Source organism: Artemia franciscana, chromosome 21, assembly GCF_032884065.1.
Source record: "Artemia franciscana chromosome 21, ASM3288406v1, whole genome shotgun sequence".
Lineage (NCBI taxonomy): Eukaryota > Metazoa > Arthropoda > Branchiopoda > Anostraca > Artemiidae > Artemia > Artemia franciscana.
Genome location: NC_088883.1, coordinates 10,761,004 through 10,785,405, shown reverse-complemented (window position 1 = coordinate 10,785,405; position 24,402 = coordinate 10,761,004). Strand labels below are relative to the sequence as shown.

Sequence of the window (24,402 nt, the reverse complement as noted above, 5' to 3'; positions counted from 1 at the left end):
AATATTATAACACTAAAGCTGCATAGAATAAAAAACATGTGTCTAAGAACTACCTAATGAATAAAGACCATTTCATTAGAGATAGTATTTTTCACTTCCGACTAAACTGCAAGAGTTAAAGTTTCTAGTCATACTGTTGATTTAAGGAGGGCTGAGCTGAATACGGCTGAGTTTAACGTGGGTTGAATTAAGTGAGAGTTGGATTGCACGGAAAGTTAGTTGAATGAGAGTAAAATTGAATGGGAGTTAAGTTGCATGCGGTTAAACTAGAATGAAACTACTGCTCAGTTGTATGGGGTCAATTTATTTATAATACTAACTAGGTTCGATACCTATATATTACAAGTTTTGAGTTTTTTCATGAGATATCTCTTTTAAAAAGAATCGAAAGGTTAATGACTTCAGTTCTAATTTACTAATTGAAAATAGAATCGTGATTAAAAACCTAAGAAAATTTAAAGACTTGACACTAATATCTGGATTTTAGACCTTGGTCATTTTTGTACATGAGGGGCTCCTATTGTTGATTCCTAATATGCATTTTAGGTTAATGCGGGTGATTTGTCTAAGTTCCTTTTGGTTCTGATACATTTGAGAGTCGGAAAATTTGTCTCTATGCAGTTACGCAGCGACTACAAATCAAAATGCATCACCCTGAAGTGATGTCTTAATTATTATAGTAAAGAGTAGCTACAGCAATATAATTCAGAAAAATAACGTAGTACTCATTAGACTCTATTAGATGGTATTTTAAATTTTAATCCGTTACGATACCAACGATTAAAAAGGATGAGGTTCAATGGGCTACAAGGTCAATATAATATTTTTGAACCTCTTCCTCGGATTTCTGATTGGAGTGTTTCTGCTGCAACAATTTTGTTGCCGAAGCCGACAGAGGCTTGCTGCAACACTACGTGGTCTAGGCAACGTAAATCTAGTTTCAGTTGTATCCCGAACCAGTAGCATTAATTGGGGGGAGGGGTGGGAACAAATTTGTGACATTGAACAAAATACCCTGTCTTCATATTGGTTAATCTTTTTGATTTAATTGTATGTTGAGATCTTCAATGTTTAATTTCTAGAATTAGCTATTTAGACCAAACTTTTAAATATATTCATAAAATCCTCACCGACAAACGATTGTTTGTGTTACTTAATTGTTTATTTATTATTTTTTTTTCTTAAGGTTCTTAAACTGTAATTTAGCGTGTTTCATCTTCAATGTCATTTTTTTATTCGAATTATCAGACTCTTTTTTAACATATTCAGTTTTTGTTTTCTACAATGCTAGAATGCTAGTTCATATACCGTTTGAGTCGAAAACAACGGCCAAAATTTACATTTTTTTTTTCATTTATTGACCAAGAGCAGTGGACCTTTTGACTAAAATGTTCTTACCCTGTTTTTTAGGAAATTAAGTAAAACTATTAATAAACAACGCAATTATAAGAAACTTATAAATTATAATTGGCAAAAAAATTACAACACAGTGAAATGTTCCATAACCCCCCAACGTACGTCGTTAGTTATCACCGGATTCACTTATGTACAACACTAAAAAGGTTAGTAAAGCCATATATTTTTTCGATTCTTATTGATATCTTAATGATAAATATACGTATCTTAATGATAAATGTAAATAAATCTGCAAAGACGCACAAAAATGTGTCTTGATTCATAGTCACAAATGGCCGAGCAACATTATGACCAAACTCTTGGATAAAATGAAAATTACGCGCAGCCGCAGTACCAATGATAAACTCCGATTGTAATTTGGTAAGCTGAGCAATGTTCCAATTTCAAAAGTAATCTATATGATTGACCAGTTTCTAGGTGAAGATTTAAACATAATTTTTTAAAGTAGAAAAGATAGAAACTCAGAAGAGCAGTTTGTGTACCTCAGGGAGAAACGTCGTAAAAAATATAACGGCTTTATTAGTGGCCAAAGCTTGGAGATTAGTGTTCTATAGACCTTTTGGACCAATTCTCTTAACATTTAATTTTTGTTATTTAATAGGAACGCTGAAATCAGGGAAAAACACTTATCACTCGTAAATCTTCACTTTTGTATCAATAGGTGTGGTTATAGTGTGGCCCGGGCATAAGTTAGAAGGTTACATTACAGAGCCGTTATATACATAGAGTAATTGATATCAGGCCGGTTTATGTAATTAGCCTATAGATCATTAGGCTCTTTGCCAGTTAAAATTAGAACATTTGTCTAAATGGCCATGGATTAGAAGCTCATAAAATTCTTGCGTCTTTAACTGATGTCCAGTATCCAATCCTTCCTTGTCCGTAAACACTGGACATTACTGACATTGTATCTGCGGCATGGCTCGATGCTTCTGTTTGAAGTGTAAGATGTGAGCCGCTTGCGATAGGATCTTCATGCTTGGCTGTATCACGCTTTTTAGGGGGTAGTTGAGGGGGCGGTGAGCTTGATCTTTTTGGCTTTGGCTGTAATTTTGGGAGTTTAACTTCAATGGTTTGTGGGGGTTCAACTATTTCGAGGTCAGATTCATCCTCCATTGCTCGGAAATGAGGGGGCGCCTTGAGGGTCGTAGTGGATGATCTCGGTCTTTCATTATCTGAAACCTCATCGGTCTTTTCTTTATAATAAGCCAAGCCGTGAACCAACCCTGCTGTTGCTTCGTTTTCGTGTATTTTTTCATCATACTCTTTTTTATGAAGCCATGAGGAGCTCTGTCCCTGTGTTGGGTTATGTCTTTTTTGATGGCCAGGAACATCTGACCCTTGAGGTGATGGTGGTGTACTATTATCTTCTACTAAGTCACGTGTAGACGCGCTCCGGCCGTCTGTAAAATAAGCACGTGTTGATTTTTTACTTACACTGCTAGAGAAATTTGGCAAGGCCATCTGATTACGTGGCTTACCATTCTCAGTAAATACTGCGACTGTATTTCGACCATTAAACCATGTTCCAAGTTTGTGGGTCGCACCAGTTCCGCCTTTTTCTTGCAATTGATTTTGTAGTTTCTGTGAAATGACTGTACGAGAACTTCGATTCGATCGTGAGTCCAGTGAATCGCTCAATGTGTCACTTAAAGCGTCGTTAAAGCATGAGCACCATGAGCTACTATACATTGACCTTGTTCGACACCTCATAGTAAGGAAAACCAAGCAGAGGCATATTAGACTGAAACCACATAGAGAACCAATGAGCAAATATACAAGTTGTTCTGTTGACAATGGCCTTGCTGTTTCTTCATCAGCATAATCCTCATTTTCCTCAAAATCTAAGGCGGGCTTTTCGTTGACGAAGTTGGGTCCGAAGTTGGATTGGACATCATTTGGAATGGAGTCAAACATCAAATTCGTTTCGTCACTTTCTGGATTACTGTTGTAAGAGCTCTCATCAAAGTAGCTTCCTTTTTTCTTCGATCTAACTTTCGAATTGTCTTTTGATACACCTTTTGTCTTTGGTCTCACAGGGGTAGAGTTCACTAACCTAGTAAGCTCTGTTTTCATCCTTTGTTCTTGGCTAGCTTCCTCACTTATGTCAAGCCTGTTTACATCATAACCGTTGTCTTCAGAGACTTCAAAGTTCGGTTTTGCAGGACTTGTGTTAAAGTCCTCCTTCATGTTTGTTATAGATGTTGTTTGTTCTTTAGTATGCTCGGTAAACCCAGGGTTCAAGGAACGAACTGGAATAGAGCTCTTGTATTCCGCGCTCCCAAAGTCTTTTTGATAGCCTGCAAAATTATGTTGAGTAGTTGTTAATTTGGTTACTTTACTTGAGTTTTCCTCTTGACTTCCTGAATAATACCGTGTTTCTGAATTTTCTTTTGAAAAATCAAAAGGTCTATCAAACGATTTATTTGCTTCAATAGATGTATATCCATTTACTTTTTCGTCTGATTGTTCATAGCTATTGAACTCTTTTTCTGTTTCACTACTTTTTTCGTCACTGGATACTCTGGGAGTATAGCCTGTTTCACCAATCGGCGTTATATTTATACCAGAAGTTCGAAACGGTTGTGAAGGCTTTTCTCCTGCTTTTGGTAGACCGAGAACTGGCGCTGATGTTGTGTAAATATGGGCTAAAAGACCTACTAAAGACTGTAGTTCTTTTGGCTTGTTGGCGAGTGCGTCTTGAGCTGTTATCATCAGCATATCTTGTTCTTTATTGCCTCTATTGTCAATGCCTTCTTCACGGCGAACAGATAGTGTTTGCAGATGTTCATGGGATTCATTCCCATCAACAATATAACCATATCGAGTGCCTTTCTCTGTTTTGTTACCATCTCCATTCAAGCTCGAAGAGACTATCATATTGAAATTGTCAGGAGCTGTTATGACATCCACCTCTCTTTCTGTAGTTTCTTTTATAGGGGGATTAGCTTCAATTCTTGTCGGTCTTTGTTGACTCGATTGCATATCTTGATCTAAGTTCCGTTGACTTGAGTGCATATCTTGATTCAAGCGTTGCTGACTTGATTGAGTAGCTTTGTCCAACTGCCGTTGGCGGTGGGGATCAGAAGCTTGGGTACGGAAGGGTCGTTCAGGTTCAATCGGTGGTCGGTTGTAGGACATGTGCTCTGTTCGCTGATCTAGCTGAGGCCTGGGCGGAGGACCACGCTCAAATGTTGGACCTAAAATTAGAGAAAAAATTAAATATTTTCAAATTTCCTTTCTTGTCTTCAGCTCCCATATTATATGGGCTAATAGCAAATTTTCTTTTCCTTCCCATGCTCAAACGTCAATTTCGTTCGATCAAAAATGTTACTTTGACTACCAGAATATTTAGTTTACTAATACTTTAATTGCACCAAAGGAGGGAACACAGCCTTGAAAGAAAAGAAGTAAAAATAACCATTTAAGAAAAGGAATATGCGCAATAGAGAAATAAATAAATATCTAGACCTCAGTCTAACAACCTGCTTGGAAAACTGTTATTTTATCAGCAAAGCCCCAAAGACCCAAAATCCGCAGGAGAAATTTGCCCTAAAAACTAATTAGCCAAACACTAAGTCATAAGAAACAGACGTATAAAAGTTGTCTATATTACAAGTACAATATCTGCCCAAGAATGCGTTTTTATTTGGCGATTTGTGGACAAGATACCAAATGAACAGAAACTCAGTTTCTGTTCTGTTCAATTTCAATTGAACAGAATTGGTTCAATTGGTCGGTTGTAAAAACAATTTTCTCGTACTGCTGTTTTGCTTTCCGATTTATCCGTAAAACACCATATGAAATTACGGCTCAGATTTTGTCCATCAATAGTTCGATCATTTTCATAACCATCTGTCTTTACAACAGGTAAGTTTGTTTATTATCCACAGAGAATAATCTCCTCTTAACTGGTCTTAAGCTGAAATATTCGCAAGATGAAAATTTCAAGTATAATAAATAAGTCATATTTATTAGAGCAGAAATAAGGAACTTCGGATGAACAACCATTTGTAAGCTTTCCGGAGTGTGTCCTCGCGGGAATATTTCAGGAAAAAAGAGCACCAAAGTCGTGGTTTTAAGGTGTATGAGGTGGAATTGGACATTTTTTGTTGGACCTCATTTATGACCCAAATTGTAATTTTTCTAGCTAGATAAAAAAATTCCATTCGGTTGGATAAAAAACATGGCTTCACTTTTTGGGACTTTAATACTCCTAAAAATGCGTAAGGTATAATCTTTGATTAAAACTAGTCAATTGAAATAACAGAACTCTTCGAGGTGGAACTGCACCTTTTTATTAAGAACTTACGGAATTAGCAGTGCAAAACGGAATTAGCAGTAAAAAGATAAGCAGTGCCAAAATGTAAATTGGCTCTGTCAGAAAAAGAATATTTTAATAATGAGGTCTGAAAACAACCAGGCTATCTACTTCGGCAAATTATGTCAACAAAAAGGGTTGCTGCCATCTAGTACCCCTGTGTGTAATTACTATTGGACTTAAAATATCAGAATTGTGTAATCAAAAACATCTTGAATAAACAGCAAGCTCTCCGTTCATGTTTAAGGTTTATTTTCTCTCTGCATATTTTTTATGTCATTTTTTCTGTAGTCCTACGATCTTTATGTTTTACCGTAAGAAAACGATTTCGATGTCATTCGGTAGCTGAAATGCATTTTTGTTCACCGTTTCACCTACCAAAACACATTTTTGAAATTTGTTTGTAATTTTTTTTTCTGATTGAAAATGCAATGCAAAATTGTCAAAATATGTAAATTTTCGTTTCTCTATGTTTGTCTATAAGGAAGTTGAGGTCATTCTCTAATAAAAATCTGACCACACCGGGTTGCAGCAGTAGCTAGCTACCCAGTAAGAGATGATCACGTCCCATATTAAAAAAAACAAAAACAAAATAACCCATAACTCCTAAAACTAGAGTCAGATAAAAAAAAGAACTACACTATTAGGACCGCCTTGTCAAATACCCCTATATAGGAGACTAACTGTCCCTTGGCTTGAATAACAAGAAAAATATATTGGTTTTAAAATGAAGAAAAGCGGCTGCAACCACGATATTCTGCATCGACGGCATCTTTTTTCTTCTTTTTTTTGTTTTTTCTGTTCCTGAGATAGGGGTCACTAGAACATCGTAGAGAGTTGTTGAATGGTTCATTTTAAAGCAAATTGCTACCATATCTAATGCCTTTTGAAATTAAAAGAAAAAAATTTAAGTTAGAATCATGTATTACAAAAAAACTGTATTTTTATGTACAAGCTTGATGAATAATGATCATAATCGTAGGTTGTAACCACATACGACATAATAAGTGAATACAATATTTATACACGTTTATCTTTCGACAAGATAATTTTATTTTAGTTATCATATCATTCAGGCTCTGTGAATGAATGGATCTGAAAATAATGAATCCAACACAGGGCCAGATTGAGGGGCAGGGGAGGGTACCTGGGCTTAAATACCCCTCCCGAAATTTTGTCCAACTCTGAAAAACGCAACAAAAATGCATACAAACAAATTTTCGATGCCTTTTTAAAGAATTCTCTTTTATACTCCGGAAAAACTCCGAAAAAAAATCTCGATGCAATGATATAAGAGTTGTGTCCCTTTGATACAAGTTACAGCTGTTGCCTTGTTGTAAATATGAGTTTTCAGAGGGAATATAAACCTTAATAAAACCGAGAAGTCCCTAATATGAAAAAAAACGAGCACGTAGTACTGCATAAGCTCGATAGGTGGTAGCACGATTTGTCTTTTTTTCGTTTTCTACTTGTTTATTTTATTTATTTTATCTACTTATTTTATGTTTAGTGGTCAATCTTGCGTAAATGTTGCAGAAATTAATTGATTTTCAAGTTAACGCCACAAGAGAATGAGTAACTTGAAATAATTGGATCTTAAACGCAAAAAGAAGGGAATTAAAACCTACTCATACTACTGACGTGTATTGTCTGGTGAGTTCATAAAAAGGTAAAAAAAAATAATTAGTAAAAAAAAAAAACGGATCATTGGTGCAAACTATCTGTAATATCATAAGATTCAAGCAAGTGTCTGCCCACATTCCACCACCTGGTATATATCTCAGGACGGCACGTGTGCCGCAAACATCCCCCACGCTTGGTACCCACCCCCTGGTGTATGTGATTTTTGAAGGTGGGCGCCCTCTCGAGTTAAAACTGAAATTATATGTAAGTCATAACTAATCAGCTTTCTTTTTCAGGGATTCTTTACGACTGAATCCAATCTGCAAAAAGTAGGTCGGGATTAGGTTGTGACAACCTTGACAGGTTAAGTTGGCTAGTAAAGTTAAGCTCGCATGGTGATACAATACCGCTTTCTTTACCCTCGCCTACATTCTAAAGCACTGAAAAAAAAACAAGTATGCAACAGTTTAGGGTATAGGCTAAGAGAAAGAACGAAATTGCTCAACACTAGGATTGCGCCGGAGATTCTGCTTTTCGGTGCTAATGCCAATATCAGGTTTTGTAAGTTTTCTATCGTTTAATGTTTGCACTTCAGAAATGCGGAAGCTGTCAAGCCAAAATCTTGCTTTCAGGTATAGTAAAAAACTTCAGAAACAAAGTTTTTCTGTTATATTTTTCACTATTTTTTTCCAGGTAATCCTATGTGACAATACTGACACAAAAAATGAAGTTTGAAAAACCGGTTATACCGTGAATAACCCACGTATGCATTAACTTTGGCATTATTTTGATGACAAATGCTGATGTTCTTTAGACTCAAGTGTTAATTATATTTTTCACTATTCGAAATTATGCTTGAGAAAATTGTTGATGGATTTTGAGCTAAAAAAACTTGCATATCATAAACACTAATTATGATCAAGGGGAACGGCAGCTCACTTGATGCTTAGGATATTTTTTTTTCTCATCATAAGTTTTAACATCATTTTTTGCTTTCATTATACTTTTTTCACAAAATAAGTTTTTCAAAGAAAAGTAAAAAATCTACATTAAACGAAAAACGAGCAGAAATGAAGTCAAATAATTTTCCAAGCATAGAACTACCACAAATCACACCTGACGCCCTGCATACCTTCAGAAGACCATAGTATAATTTGCACTTTACTGAAAACAATCCTAATTTTGAGCTGAATGTTACTAATAACATCATCATAACCAAGATTACTAAACAAACAACAACAAATGAATGTGGATTTACAGTTTAATATGCTTATACTGATATTTATTCCTTTAAATCTTAATAATTTTGGATTTCTCAAAGTCAAAAAAGTCAAAACATCTAAAATGTATTTCGTTCCTGCTTTGTTCCTGCGATATAGTTATTACGACCTTTTAATAGCCTGAATCCATAAAGCGTGTTTCAGTTTAGTTAACTATCCTCTTCAACATTCCCTGAAAGTTCCAGGGTTGTACCGTTAGCTTGAGTAATACTAGTAGTAGTCAACGTATTAGTAGTTGTAGCAGGAGCAGTCGTAGTGGTTGTAATAGCAGTAGTATTAGTATTGTTTTTTGTTGTAATAGTTTGCACAATTCGCATTTTGCCTATTTCAACAGCCCTCTTATGTCCTGAAAGTTTCAATTTAATACCATAGAACATTCCTGGGATACTACTGATACCTCTTTTGACAAATCTGCTTATATAGAGTAGGTATTTCAACATCCCCCCAAACATTCCCTGAAAGTTTCAGCTTCCTACCCTTAGCTTCAGTAGTAGGAGTAGCAGCATTAATGGAAGTGAAAGCAGCAGTAATATTAACAGCAGTAGACATAGAGGGTCTTTTGGTTACTTGAGTGTCCCTCTCAACGCGCACTGAAAGTTTCAGCTTGATACTCTAAGCTATTCCTGAGGAATTGCTCATACATCTTTATGGGAACTTGAATGCATACAGTATATTTTGATTTACATCAACACCCCCTAAACGCTCCCTGAAAGTTTCGCCTTAATATCCTTAACCTCAATAGAAGCAGTAGTCGTAGCCGTTGTAATATTAACAATATTGGTAACTTACACGTAGTACCTTTTGGTTTGTTCAACATTCCCCTCAACATTCCCTTGGTCCATTGAACACCCCCTCCCCCCAAATCCTTCCCTTAAAGTTCCTGATTAATACTTAAAGTCAACCTGCATGCACATAACATTAGTTCAGCACTCCCCTCAACATTGTCTGAAAGCTTCACTTGAATGCACTTGGTCTTTTGGAACACCTAAGGTCAGACATATCCTCTTTCCAATAACAACACTATATGTTAAACATCGAATAAATTGCATAGCTTACAGCATTTGCTCGGTTTGACATCCCCAACATCCCGAGAGACATAATTACTGGATTTTTCAACTATGTTAAACAAAACGGCTATCTTAAAATTAATACTTGGAGAATTAATGGGCTTGGGAGGGGGTGTTGGCCCTCCAATCACTTTTGACTCTTAAAAAGGGAACTAGAGCTTTTAGTTTCAATCCCATCAGCTTCTTTAAAAGTATCATTAATGTTACTAGCTTTTAAATTTTTTTTCGCAAATTAAAACTTTAATTTCCAATCAAATGAGTTTCTTTAAAAGTTCCTATGATAGCCACCACAACATACCTATTTTTGACAATCTAAACGCTCATAGTTTGTTCTGATTTAGTTCGGCATCCACCTAAAAATTCCTTAAAAGCTTCATCTTAATATCCTTTGCTGCAGTAGTAATAATAGCTATAGTAGTAGTAGTCATATTAGTAGATGTATGCGAATAACACCTTTGGTTACTTTCAACATCCCCTCAACATCCCTCAACACACGCTAAAAAGTTCAACTTAATACCATAGACCGTTCCTGAGGTATTACTGATAAGTCTGCTTGATAAACTGTAGGCACACAGTGTGGTTTGATTTAGCTCAACACTGGTTTGACATTCTCCAAAAGTTTTGCCTTAATTCCCTTAGCTTTAGTAGCAGTAGTAGCAGTAGTACTAGTTGTAATAGTTGTTAGAATAGTAACAGTAGGACTACTGGTAGTACTTGTTGTAGGACTAGTAGTAGTATCGAAGGTAATAGCACTAACACTGGTAGCAGCAGCAGTATTAAAATACTACCTTTTGGTTAGTTTAGCCTCCCCCTCATCAAGCCCTTGAATTTACAAATTAATGCAATTAGCCGTTGCTATGGCATTGCCAATATGTCCTATTGATAACCTATATGTTCATAGTGCGTTTTAATTTAGTTCAGCGTCACCCTCGACGCTTCTTGAAATTTTCATCTTAATAATCTTAGGCATAGTAATAGTTGCAATAGAAGTAACACTTGGACTAGTAGTAATAGTAGTAGCAGTGGTAGCAGTATTAGAAACAGCGTGTACAGATATTCTTTTGGTAAATTGATCTTTCCCTTGAAGGATACCTTGAAAGTTCGAACTTAATACCCTTCCCATTCCTGAAATATGCCTTTATGACAATCTGCATGCACTTAGTATGTTTTGATTTAGTCCAAATTTCCCCTTAATATCCTCTCCAATTTTACCTTCACGCCCTTAATCTTGATAGTATTAGCATCTTAGTAGTAGTGGCAGCATTAGGTAGTGATAGCAGTAGTGGTAGTGGTAGTAGGTAGTAGTAGTGGCAGTGGTAGTAGTATTAGTAGCAGCGCGAACAGGTTGTCTTTTGGTAAACTAATCTTTCCGTTTAAGGATGCATTGAAAGTTTGAACTCAATACCCTTACCCATTCCTGAGATGCGCCTTTATGACAATCTGCACGCACTTAGTGTGTTTTGATTTAGTCCAAATTCTGCGTCAATATTCTCTCGAATTTTACCTTCACGCCCTTAATCTTAAAAGTATTAGCATCTTAGTAGTAGTGGCAGTATTGGGCAGTGGTAGTAGTAGTAGTTATAGTAGGTGGTGGTAGTAGGTAGTGGTATTGGCAGTGGTAGTAGTATTAGTTGCAGCGTGTACAGATTGTCTTTTGGTAAATTGATCTTTCCCTTTAAGGATACCTTGAAAGTTCGAACTTAATTCCCTTGCCCATTCCTAAGATGAGCCTTTATGACAATCTGCATGCAGTTGGTGAGATTTGATTTAGTCCAAATTTCCCCTCAAAATTCTCTCGAATTTTACCTTCACGTCCTTAATCTTATTAGTATTAGTATCTTAGTAGGAGTGGCAGTATTAGGCAGTGGTAGTAGTAGTAGTGGTAGTGGCAGTGGTAGTAGTATTAGTAGCAGTGCGTACAGCTTGTCTTTTGGTAAATTGATCTTTCCTCTTAAGGATACCTTGAAAGTTCTAACTTAATACCCTTGCCCATTTCTGAGACGCGCCTTTATGACAATCTGCATGCACTTAGTTTGTTTTGATTTAGTCCAAATTTCCCCTCAATATTCTCTCGAATTTTACCTTCACGCCCTTAATCTTATAGTATTAGCATCTTAGTAGTAGTGGCAGTATTAGGCAGTGGTAGTAGGTAGTGGTAGTAGGTAGTGGTACTGGCAGTGGTAGTAGTATTAGTAGCAGCGCGTACAGATATTTTTTTGATAAATTCATCTTTCCCTTTAAGGATACCTTGAAAGTTCTAACTTAATACCCTTGCCCATTCCTGAGACGCACCTTTATGACAGTCTGCATGCACTTAGAGTATTTTGATTTAGTCCTAATTTCCCCTCAATATTCTCTTGAATTTTACCTTCACGCCCTTAATCTTAATCAAACAGTTCCTGTTTACGAACTGTAGTAAGGAGCGACCCGGCTCAATAGTAAGCGAAACCCAAAAAAACGGAATTGTGATATCAAGAGTTGCATCAAAAGAATCGAATTTCTATGCTGATTTTAAATATATAAGTTTCACCAAGTTTAGTCTTACCCATCAAAAGTTACGAGCCTGAGAAAATTTGCCTTATTTTAGAAAATAGGAGGAAACACCCCCTAAAAGTCATAGAATCTTAATGAAAATCACACAATCAGATTCAGTACATCAGAAAACCCTGCTTTAGAAGTTTCAAGCTCCTATCTACAAAAATGTTGAATTTTGAATTTTTTGCCAGAAGACAGATGACGGGTGCGTGTTTATTTGTTTGTTTGTTTTTTTCCTTAGGGGTGATCTTACCGACCCATTAATCCTAGAAGGTCGCGAGAGGGCTCATTCTGACGGAAATTAAAAGTTCTAGTGCCTTTTTAAGTTACCAAAAAAATTAGAGGGTACCTAGGCCCCCTCCCACCGGATCAAAATTCTGAGATAGCCATTATATTCAGCATAGTCGAAAACCCTAATAACTTTGTCTTTGGGGACGACTTACTTCCCCACAGTCTCCGTTGGAGCGGCAGCAAATTACAAACTTTGACCAGTGTTTACATATAGTAATGGTTATTGGGAAGTGTACAGACGTTTTCAGCGGAATTTTTTGGTTGGAGGGGGGAGGGGGTTGAGGGGAGGAGGTTATGTGGGGGGAACTTTCCATGGACGAATTTGTCAGGGGGAAGAGAATTTCCATGAAGGGGGTGCAGGATTTTCTACCATTTAAAAAAAAATGAGAAAACAAATATGAAAAGTTTTTTCAACTGAAAGTAAGGAGCAGTATTAAAACTTAAAACAAACAGAAATTATTACGAATGTGAAAGGTGCACCTCCTCCTTATACCTCGCTTTTTATGTTAAAGTATTTTTGATAATTTTAACTATTTATTTTATGGCCTTTGTGATTCACGGGTCAATCTAAAGGAATTGGAATATAGAAGTTCGTTACGTAGGTTAATTCACGTGTATTCTTACTAATAAAAAAGGTCGTAAAACATTAAAAGTTTTAGTTGCCTATTTAAGTAACCAAAAAATTGGAGGGTAACTAGGCCTCCTTCCCCGCTCCATTTTTTTCTCAAAATTGTCCGATCAAAACTATGAGAAAGTCATTTAGCCAAAAAAATAAATTAATATGCAAATTTCGTTCTAATTATTCATGTGCAAAGAGCCAAAATCAAAACATGCATTAATTCAAAAAGAGCCTCGCTGTTTACGCTAAAGTTTTTTACTGTTTTAAAAAGCAGAGTTGAGAGAAAGTGTCAAACTTTAGCATAAAGAGCGGGGCGTTGAGGAGGGGACAACACCTTTCATATGCGGAGTAATTTCTGTTCGTTTTAAGTTTTAATGTCGCTCCTTACTTGCAGTTAAAAAAAACTTGCTTTTTTTATTTAATAATATTAGCATCATAGTAGTAGTGGCAGTATTAGGGAGTGGTAGTAGGTAGTGGTAGTGGAAGTGGCAGTAGTATTAGTAGCAGCGCGTACAGATTGTCTTTTGGTAAATAGATCTTTCCCTTTAAGGACTCCTTGAAAGTTCAAACTTAATACCCTTACCCATTCCTAAGATTCGCCTTTATGACAATCTGCATGTACTTAGTGTGTTTTGACCTCAACTCCTCACTCTTTGAGCTAAGTTTTTACTTGAAATGAAAATCGTCGCTAAAAGGTGCACTCTTAAGATTTTTCTAGGGACTTCAAGTACCAAAAAAGGATTTTTCAGGTTATTAAAGCTAAATTTGTCTAGGGGTATTCACACACATTACTTTGACAAACATTACATGACGGACACTGGTCCTACTTCCACCGTTAAGCAGGTTTAAAATATGAATCTGATCGTTTATTTCGCATAAAAATGTTTCTGCAGTAAGCTGGGGCTATTAACCTCGTGACGTCCATTTTGAACTCCATTTTAAATAACCTCTTTCAAATGAAGGATCATTGGGGGGTAAACACCCAACACGCTAATCTGAAGGATATTTTACGACAAGTTGGGAAGTTTTTGCACACAAATGAGCCTTTCGAGTCCGTAGGCACCTTTTTCACGACAAAACGCTGTATAACTGTTAGTAATACTGCATTTACATATATATATATATATATATATATATATATATATATATATATTATAACTTTTCATTTTGTATGGACTTTGTATAGTTTCAGGGGTGTATGCGCCACCAAAAGTGTCAGTATAGTCTTTGAGATTGGAAGGCCATCTGTATAGCTTGTTCTATGTTCTAAACCGATCGGATACCTAAGAATGTTCAGTGGAAAGCGGTTTGGCCCTAGTCGGGCCAAATTTTTTGGTGGCAAAACACTGTATTAATCAGCATTTTGCTTTGGCATTATATCTTTTGTTTACATAAAAAGTGCATAATGACTTTGAATTTCTGTTTGAACTACCCCTTTTCCTATATTCTACGACCACTGTTTCAATACAATCATCCCTGGAAAAAAATTAAAAACAAAAACAGTATAATTGTATGTTCTCCTATGTCGCAGCTTGTAACCTGCATGTCTGCATCACATGATTCTTGAACACATCATAGCATAAATATTATATTACATTTATGCTGTGGGACACATAGAATATAATGGTGTAATTTTCCTTGAGATTGAATCCCTCGGTTGGGGTGTTTGCCTCTTCTAAACTTACAAAGATGTTCCGATACTAATAACTTTGAACGGGTAACTTTAAACTGAATAAATTAAGTCTATTCAAAATCACCCTTAAAAGTAGATTATTTTCATATTTGCCTTTTCAAATTGACCACCCAATTAACAAGTTTCCACAAATTGTTTGCAATACATTCTTGCTAAAACACCTCTGTTGCCTTGAGCTAACAGCAAATTGTTAGCAACAATTGGGACGTTGGAAACAAGTCTCTTGTTGCCAAGCATAGCTACGTATGTTGAAAAAATGAAGATATTAGACTATTTTATGATTGCACATTGACAGCATTGTCAACCTTGCACGGGGTAATTAAAAGGCTCGCTTCTCCCTTTGTCGCTGAATCTAGGGAACATACAAACATTTTCAAATGAATTTAGATTACTTGAAATATTTAAAATGATTTAAATGAATATGCGTTAGGTATCAAGTGAAATCAACTCGAATCTTGTTTTTGTCTATTAGATGATGCTGATATAAGTGCAGATGGTGCTGATGACGGATACTTAAACGGCACCCAAGGGAGGGAACATGCACTTTCAATATAATAAATCGATAAATTAGCTGCTGTCAACACGAGTTGACAACAGTGAAAGTGAACAATCATTCAATTTAGTTGATTTATATTTCCACACTTGTCACTAAATAATTTTAACGCTTTGATTGATTTCCGACGAAAAAGAAACTTAGTATTTCGAAACTGCACAGTGAAAAAGATATTTTTTTCAAGAAGATATTCATGGGATAGATCGAGCGAGGAAAAGAGGATAAAGATAAAAATGATACACGCAGAGATGAACCTTAAATAATGAATGAAAAAAGGCATGATAATTCAAAGTTTGATTTTTTAGTCTGAGAATAAGAAAAATATTAGGGCTATTGCTAGTACTACTACCACTTTTGCTTCTCTTAATACTAAAAGTGTTGCTTACAGGTGGATTCAGGACCACGAATAAGGCGGAAAGGGGACAAAGACACCAAGGCCCGGAGGCCCAGACCTTGAAGGAATACTGGGGTCAGAAAAATGATTTGGTAGAAATTATTTGTCTTTTATTATCTTCGATCTAAAAAAAAACGGTCTAAGCATCATTGACGTATGATATCAACTTCCAAGTTTACAGAAAATTGTCAAAAATTGTTAACAAAATGGTAATACTAAGTTTTTTAGTACCTTCTCAGTTTTGCCCCCTTTGGGTGTGAGTTACCATTTTTTTCCTTCTCAAATTTTAATCATTCTTTTTCAATCACCTGTGGTTATTATCGTTCTCTTCCCAACCCTACCCTCCTTTCTTTTGGCATATGGTTGAACACCGAAGATCGATCTGATATTTATGTTTTGTCAAATCTTGGTGAAAAATTGCTATTTTGCACAAAAACCTAAATGGTGAAAATGGTAAGAGTACGTCGTACTTAATTCGAGCATGTTTGACATGAGGGACTGTACCTACGCATATATATGCCATGCATGGCTGAACAAGTGGCGTTCTTGTATTCAATCGTTGAAAAATATCCATGCTCTATATATATACGCGATATATGGTATCTATACTCTCTTTATGAATATCTAAAGCTCTCTATGATATTTCAGTATCCGGCTACAAGTGGAAGAAAAAAAAGTGACCATTGATGGTGATTCCCATGCAAAAAAAAGGATTTCTCTTTTTATTCCAGCCAAGGGACTTTAAGCTTTTTCTGTAGGGTTTTCCGCCAAGGCAATTCCATTGGTTACGTTCTGTTTCGATTTGACGCCATTTTCAGAGTTTTCTGGCTGTTATTTGGTTACTATGGGCCTTGGTTCATTCTTTACCAGATTGCAGCGACCGCTGTAACCACGATACTAGATGGCGAAGAGTGGGCATCCCTCCGCTTTTTTTTTTTACTTTGTCAACTTATACGTCTAAAAAGTAAACTAGGCTTAGACTAAGCCTTATCGTTTTGAGCCAACTTATGAAATGTTTTTGTGTGACACGAATTGACTAAAAGTAAAAATGAAGAAGATGAAGAATCGAATTTAGGACTTTAGGAATTAGGAATTTAGGGGATTACTTGAACTCTAATGGGAGGCTGAGATATATTTCTTTTATAATATATGGCTTTTAATGTATATGGCAATTAGAAATGGCAATTAAATAAATCAAAGTTTAAAGTATGGCCCATAAAGTTTTGTAGTGTTAATAAATTTTGTATCATGTTATATGCTATTGACGATGCCATAAATTTGTAATTCGGCTCGTCCGTTTTGAGCCTTGTAAGATATTAAATATCAAAAAAGCGTTTTTTTTTCAGCTGAAAGTAAGGACCAACATTAAAACTTAAAACGAACAAATTATTACGTATATGGGGGGATGGCTGCCCCCTCCTCAGTACCTCGCTCTTTACGCTAAAGTTTGACTTTTTATTCCAATTATTTAAGAATAACTCCTTATACACAAGGACCGTTTAATTAGAACAATAAGCTTTTTAAAAATTTATAAACACTTTAGCGTGAAGAGCGAGGAACTGAAGAAGGAAAACCACCCTCATATAAGTAATAATTTTTGTTCGTTTTAAGTTTTATGTTGCTCCTTACTTTCACTTGAAAAATATTTTTTCATTTAATTTCTAATAGTTTTTTAAATAACGCTGGGAAATACAGCTCCCTCTCCTATAGAAAATTCCCTTCCCCCACAAAAACTTCTCAATGGAAAGAGATACACGTTAGCACCCCCACCCTCCAAAATATCTTTATAATTCACAATAGCCAATACTATATGTAAGCAATGGGCAAAGTTCATAACTTGCAGCCCTTCCCCTGGGGCCGTGGGGGGCCAAGTCATCCTCAAAGACACAGTTATTAGATCTTTCGACCATACTGAAGAAAATTGCTATCTCAAAATTTTTATCAGACAATTTTGGGTAAAAAAGCAGGTGGGAGGGGGGCTAGTTATCCTCCAATATTTTTGGTCACTTAAAAATAGCTCTAGAGCTTTTGATTTCCGATAAAATTAGCCTTCCCCCGATCTTCTAAAATCCACGATCACCTCTTAGAAAAAAAACAACAAATAAACACGTATTAGTGATCTTGTTTCTGGCAGAAAATTCCACATTTGCTTCAAAATTCCACATTTTGTATATTGGAGCTTGAAACCTTTGTAACAGGGTTCTCCGACATTCTGAATCTCATGATGTGATTTTTATTCAGGTCACTTGATTTCTTAGGGGTGTTCCCCCTTTTCAAAAAAATTAGGTAAATTTTCTTAGACTCGTAACTTTGATGGGTAACATTGAACTTCATGTATTTATATTTTGAATAAACATCAAAATTCGATCCTATTGATTTATCTTTTATTAAAGAGAATGATTTAAAAACACTTTTTTTAATGCCAGCCTTGCTTTTTTGGCTGCTGATCTTATAGGTCTATTCGTGATAGGTTCTGTGTTAATATCTGTTTTTTTTTAATATTTCGTGAGGTCATTTTTAATTAAATTTGTGTATAGAGCATTTAGTGAATATTCTCCCAAGTCCCTATTTAAGGAAATATTATTATTAATCTTAAGTCTGATTTCAATTGCTTCTCAAACTACTTGCTTTATGCCTGGGTCATTGCTAATAATGGCGGATTCTTCAAAAAGTATTTTGTGGCTAGGATTTTCAAAAACATGGCTGCTTAAAGCAGAATCAAAAGAAAAAGAAGTAATATTGGAATTCAGAGCTTTGGCGATTCATACTTATGCTGTTGTAGGCAATTTTTTTAAATTCTGGTGGGTTCTCCTGACGTAGAATTTGCCACAATTGCATGGTATTTGTTAGACATCTCTTTGGCAAGTAACTGGAGTTTTATCTTTACCGGAATTTAGGAGAACTATGATCATAGGAGATTTAGGTTCTTAGACCTATGAGATCAGCAGCCAAAAAAGCAAGGCTGGCATTAAAAACGTGTTTTTAAATCATTCTCTTTTATTTCAATGAATTGCCTCGCTTCATCATAATTTATTTATCAGCCCTGGTTAAACTTCGCTGAGGTAAGGATACTGGGACTGTTTTAAAAAACTTATTCATTTTAGTTTTATTGATTATATTCTGTTGTAAATTGTTTCTTTTTATATATTTTTGTATTGCTGAGGACGGCCCTAGGACATAGGGCCGAGGACATAGGGGCATAGGGCCATTCTAATTTGTTCCCCACTGTCTTGAGAAATTCCCTATTGTTCTTCTTGTTTTTGGTGTTTGTGATCGAAAGGCAGTGCGGTCTTCCTCCCTATTTAACTGTTTGATAATCGATAAAATATTGACTTTATCATTTAGCTCAACCAAGGTCATAAGAAATTTGATGCTTAAAAAGAAAATAACGTGGGTTTAAACCTGCTCTCATGGGAAAACATCTTTCTATAATGGGGGGGAAAGCTGTAATGGGCCAACTTAGCACCAGTTTGTGCAAGGTGCAAGGTGCCTCGAACCAATCAATCAGGCTTTTCAAATTTAAACATGCCTGCTTTATCGGAAAAAATTCCCCCAAATATAAAAATTTTCTTATTTTGGATTGTATAAAGATTTTCTGATGCCGCACCTTTCAAAGTAGGCCTAAGTAGAAACTTAGTTATTGAAAATCAACAAGAGTTTAGACTTCCATGATGAAGCAATATTTCGGCATGTTTAGACAAACAGTCAGAATATAGTCTAACTTCTCTTTTTTATGAAGATTAATTACCAAAAAAATTTGATAACTTCGGAAATTTTAAGTTTTTATTTCTCGATGCCCTCTGGGGCGAACATATTCAGGAATTCAGTAGGGAAGGGAGGAGGAGGCAGTGGTAGGGGGAAATAGTACTCACAAGGTTAAAATCCCCTCACCAAGATTTGATAAATACTTTTTTCTGAGTTTTTTCATTGAAAGTGCCTTTTTTTTGTATTTTCATTGGAAAACTGAAAAAAATTGTCCACCTCTAGATTTTGAAAACTACATTTTACCCCCGACGGCAACGCCTTCCAACATTTTTGTGAATTGACACCACTGATTGTATTAAATCGATGGCCAAAGAAATATAGAGTGGTATTTTTGTGTCATTCGTGTATTTTATACAATTTATTTGACCTCTTCGCAGAAAAGAAATTTTGATACAATTGCTTACTCAAAACCTATAATTCGGCCAGTGTTTTCAAACATCCTCTTAATCTTGTATACTTTGCTACACATTGGTCTCACTTATTTAGAGGCAGGGGGTGGAACAGGGGGGGGGGGGTTAATGCACCCCTATCCTTGTCTTAAGTCGTTTATTTTGGCTTCAACCAGGCTATGGGTGGTATTTTTAGTCAGAGACACAGACTGACTGACACACAGACACAGATTGCAGATTCTCAAAGTTCCCAGTAAAAAAAAAAGAAAGAAATAATAAAAAAAGCTTATTTTGGTGATACACAGTTTCAGTAGTTTCTCCTATCTGGGTATCATACCTCCGAAAATTTCTCAACAGCTACACGATTTCTGAAGGGACTGGCCTGGCAGCAACTTGTCTTACTTCAGAACCTGTTTTTACTCGTCTTTAATAATTGGGTTAAATAGAGAAACATGAATAAACTCATGAACCATCATTTAATTTAGATCACTGAGATGTTTCAAATTGTGTGACTGGCATATGTTCATTTACTCTTTTTTTTATCTTGAAATAGTGATTTTTAAGAAATTAGAGTGGGCGTGACAATTTTTTTTTCTAACTTCAATCGTTTCTTAGACAAAAATCGTAATCGTTTTGTGTCATGCTTACCAGTACAAATATAGAACTTATCGCTAAAATGCTCTCATCCGTAGTAAGTCATATGGGGCTTTAAGATTATAAAAAAAAAAAAAAAAAAAAAAAAAAAAAAAAAAAAAAAAAAAAAATCGAGGGAAGTAAAGAGCGAAGTTGAACTTAAAACGAACAAAAAATATTAGCCTATCTGACATATATCAATAAAACTAGTAGAAATAAATCAACTGGTGATGTTTCCCTATGTTTGTAGGATTACAGAAAACTAGCGCTTTACTGAAAACACAAAACAGTGTTGGAGTTGGAGTAAATGTAAACCATTTAAAAAGACTTTTAACAGTATAAAAGTAAAGCGTTTATAGATCGTTGCTTTATATTTTTTCGTTTAATTTGGCATCACTTCTGCCAAAGACTGTTTTTATTGCAATTTTTACTTTTGTGTCCGATGGACCTCAGGAAGACTTCATTTATCCCCTCCCTCTTGTGGAGCGATTTGAAGGCAACCGGTGTAAATCGAGCTGCAAACGGTTAAATTGTCACCTCAACTCAGAAGGACTCATTTCGGAATGTTACACAAAGGGCTTTGGTTGGAGAAGAGGTTAAACTATGGGAGAATACGGTAGAATTTACTTCACATTGCATGGTATTGCAAAGTTCTAAAAAAATAAAATAAAAGACAAAAATATGAAAATTAAAGTAAAATGATAGAAGAAACTAGTAGAATTATGATGACTTCTGACGCACACGTGTCAAACATTATAATGACTTTACTGTTCGTTAATGCTGCAAAATTACTGCTCACGGAGCAATGATTTCGTTTGTTTGAATATTTTTAGCTTAATTAGTGTTGATGTACATATTTTATTTGAATCACTTCCCTCGTTTTTTTTCGGACCACATATGATGCACAAACCACTGATTGTAAACCGCTAGTTTATATTTAAATGAATAAAAATAGCATTCAAAGAAGAAGATATATATATATATATATATATATATATATATATATATATATATATATATATATATATATATATATATATATATATATATATATATTGAAATGTAGTTTAACATAGCTACTTGGCTCTCTTTTTTTCTTCCTATTTCTCTCTCTCTCTCTCTTTCTTTAACTAATCCTCTGATTTTCATTTTATCTCTTTCTCTCCCCTAGTTTTTAAGCGCATTCAATTGAAAAAGAAGGTGATAAAATAGGAAAAAGTGAAAATGGTTGAGATAGAAAAGTGATGACATATTCATAAAGATATCTCGCTATGTAATTAAAAGAGATATAAAAATCACCTCTATCAATTGGTGCGCGATCAGGCACAGGGTCTCTCATATAAATAATTGGTCTTCTATCCAGATTCTCTATCATCCGTAAATGATCCATCGGGTTTGGATAAGGGTGATTAGGCCGTTGCTGCTTCTCCGCTGGAAACCTATCCGCTCTTTCATATGACTCAGCTCTATCATTATCTCTATTTCTGCCACCAGTGAGGAAAGACCAAAAATGATGGTGCTCATCATTAGAATCTAGACGCTCGGAAATTTTTGGTCCAAACTTTCCTTGGCTATAAGCTGCAGCAAGTGCAGCAGAGCCAATAGGAATTAGGCCGGCAGCGATTTTTAAAATATCGTCAATAGCCATTGGCTTCTTTGTTGAGCCTGCTGGTGAAATTGCTCCTTTCTCAATGAGCTTATCAACGATTTCTTGGAGTTCAGGAGGAGTTTCTGACGACTGATTTTCTGTAGGGCTCTCACTAGGTGGTAAAGTAATCTCTTTGGTAGTTGTCGATGACTCAGCTGTTTTTGTTGAAGCTACATCTGAAAGCGGAAGAACTGATTTTGTAGTAGCACCGCTAGCAGATTCTGTGGTTGAATCATCAGCTTTAACTAAAGTTTGAGTTGAAGCTTCTTTGTTAGTTGTCATTCCAAAAGTAGTTTTGCTCGGTGAAGATAAAATGATGCTACTTTGTGCAATTTTTTGTGGATCTTTTTCAGGTCTTATACGATTTTTGATGTTAGAATATCCACCTTGAACCACAATTGGTCGTTTAGTCGTCATCTCTCCCCGATCTAGGACGCTCAAACTTGCAGACGGTGGTGTGTTTCTCGAAAACAGTGTAGATTTTTGCTGTAGGCCCCCTTTATTTAGAACATTCACACCCATTGCAAGTGATGCGGTTCTTTCTGGTGGCAAAACCGGTCTTTGAATTATATTCGGCCTTGATGCTGATCTTACAGGGATTATAGTGGATACCGGTTTTAGCGTCGGCAAACTTGGGCGGATTTGAGGGGAACGTGAAGATGGCCGGATTGACATACTTCGAGGAGTTGTTTGAGGACGCTGGGTTACAAAACGTTTTGTAGTACTTGTCACAGTTTCGTCATCATCGTAATAATATATATAATCATAATATTCACCAGAATCCTCGTCCGCATTGGTAATCCCAGTCTTTTTTAATAAATCGTTTGCAGATAAATCTTTAGGCAACGAGTCAATCTCATCTTTTAAAATCTTTTTGTTGTTTACGTATACATAAGTACCTGGTTTAAAACCGTCTTCGTCATATTCATCTTCTTCTACTATTGGCAAAGCTGTTGTTGTCCTTCGCTTTGTTGTAGGTTTAGTTGCACGAGGGCGACTTGTTGTTAATCTTGGTGCATAAGTTAATTGCTTTCTGTTTGAAAATGTTTGTGTTCTAATTGGTTTTTTTGTAACATCGGTTAAATCTTCAATGATCACCTTTTCATTAGCCTGGTTAGGGTTTTTCTTATCTCGTAAGGATTTCAGCTGACTTACTAAGGATTTTAATATATCATCTTCAGGTCTGTTTTTGCTCTCACCGGAAAATAAAATTGTTATTGAGGGTTCCTTATTACCACGTTGCGTTGTTTGTTCTTCACTTTGTTCACCTGTTATATTAAAATAGTAACTAGTTTTTCCAGGCATAAAAGGAACCTGGACACCATTTTCATTCTGTATGATAAAAGAATTAAAACCAGGTTTACGATCCACTCTGTACGCACGTTCAGATTTCAAATCGTCTTCAGTACTTATAGGTCTCTTTCGTCTTCCTTTTCGAATCTTTATTCGTCTTCTTCCACTAAAGTCTTCTGCTGCTATGTAAGTAACAAGTAAATATAAAACTATAATTCCTTTCATTATATCATTCTATGAACTAAACTAAATCCGTACTGAAATTAATTGATGCTAAGGCCGTCAGTATTAAGATCTAGTACCGTTTTTAATTCCTTTAGGGTAGTGTTACACTTGAGCACGCCATGTGACGCTGATAAGCGCTCGTTTTTTCAACAAAAGTAAAAGCTACGGCAACCGAATAAAAGCCTACGGTGACCGTGTCGCTTAAAGACGATTAAGACTTGATTAGTCAGTGAGTATAATTTGATCCTTTTGCCAATTCCTGTCTCATCTCCCGCATTATTTACCTTGGGGCTTTAATACAATTAATAGACCAAACGCTCTCAAAATGGTCCGCACCAGGTGATTTACGGTATGGCAGGAAGTGCCATGTCATGGAAGAATATGCAAACTGGCTGCGACAGAACTTCCCTTATCCAAAGAATTACCCCACCCCCCGCCAATATCTTATTCATACGTTCGTGCCTCTTTAGCCTCTTCGGGAACTTAGATGAGGAAAAACAACAACAAAAAACACTAATATTTAACAGGAAAACGAGTACAGACATGTTAACTTTATAAACCTATGGGTACTTATCTCTTATAGCCCCTCCAATCAAGTTCTTGGTCTGACGAAACCAGTTTCTTTCTGCGTTTATCTATCTGCTCGGTGATCGTCAG

The 24,402-nt window shown here is 35.8% G+C and overlaps 1 protein-coding gene across 1 annotated transcript; it reads right to left on the bottom strand.

Annotated features, from left to right (window-relative positions):
* Nucleotides 1-1,443: 1,443 nt before the first annotated feature.
* LOC136040805 (uncharacterized) lies at nt 1,444-23,791 on the bottom strand. The gene is made up of 2 exons (XM_065725135.1): nt 21,879-23,791; nt 1,444-4,616 (listed from the first exon to the last, which is right to left on the bottom strand). Exons 1-2 carry the CDS (start codon nt 23,743-23,745, stop codon nt 2,245-2,247), a joined length of 4,239 nt encoding a protein of 1,412 aa, XP_065581207.1. The 5' UTR covers nt 23,746-23,791; the 3' UTR covers nt 1,444-2,244.
* Between the last annotated feature and the right edge of the window lie 611 nt (nt 23,792-24,402).

What these genes read in the sequence shown, in the direction of transcription:
- LOC136040805 (XM_065725135.1), bottom strand. Translation starts at nt 23,745, where the DNA reads ATGAAAGGAATTATAGTTTTATATTTACTTGTTACTTACATAGCAGCA. An exon ending in TCGCGCACCAATTGATAGAG is followed by an intron (nt 4,617 to 21,878) that starts GTGATTTTTATA and finishes CTCTAATTTTAG; the next exon opens with GTCCAACATTTGAGCGTGGT.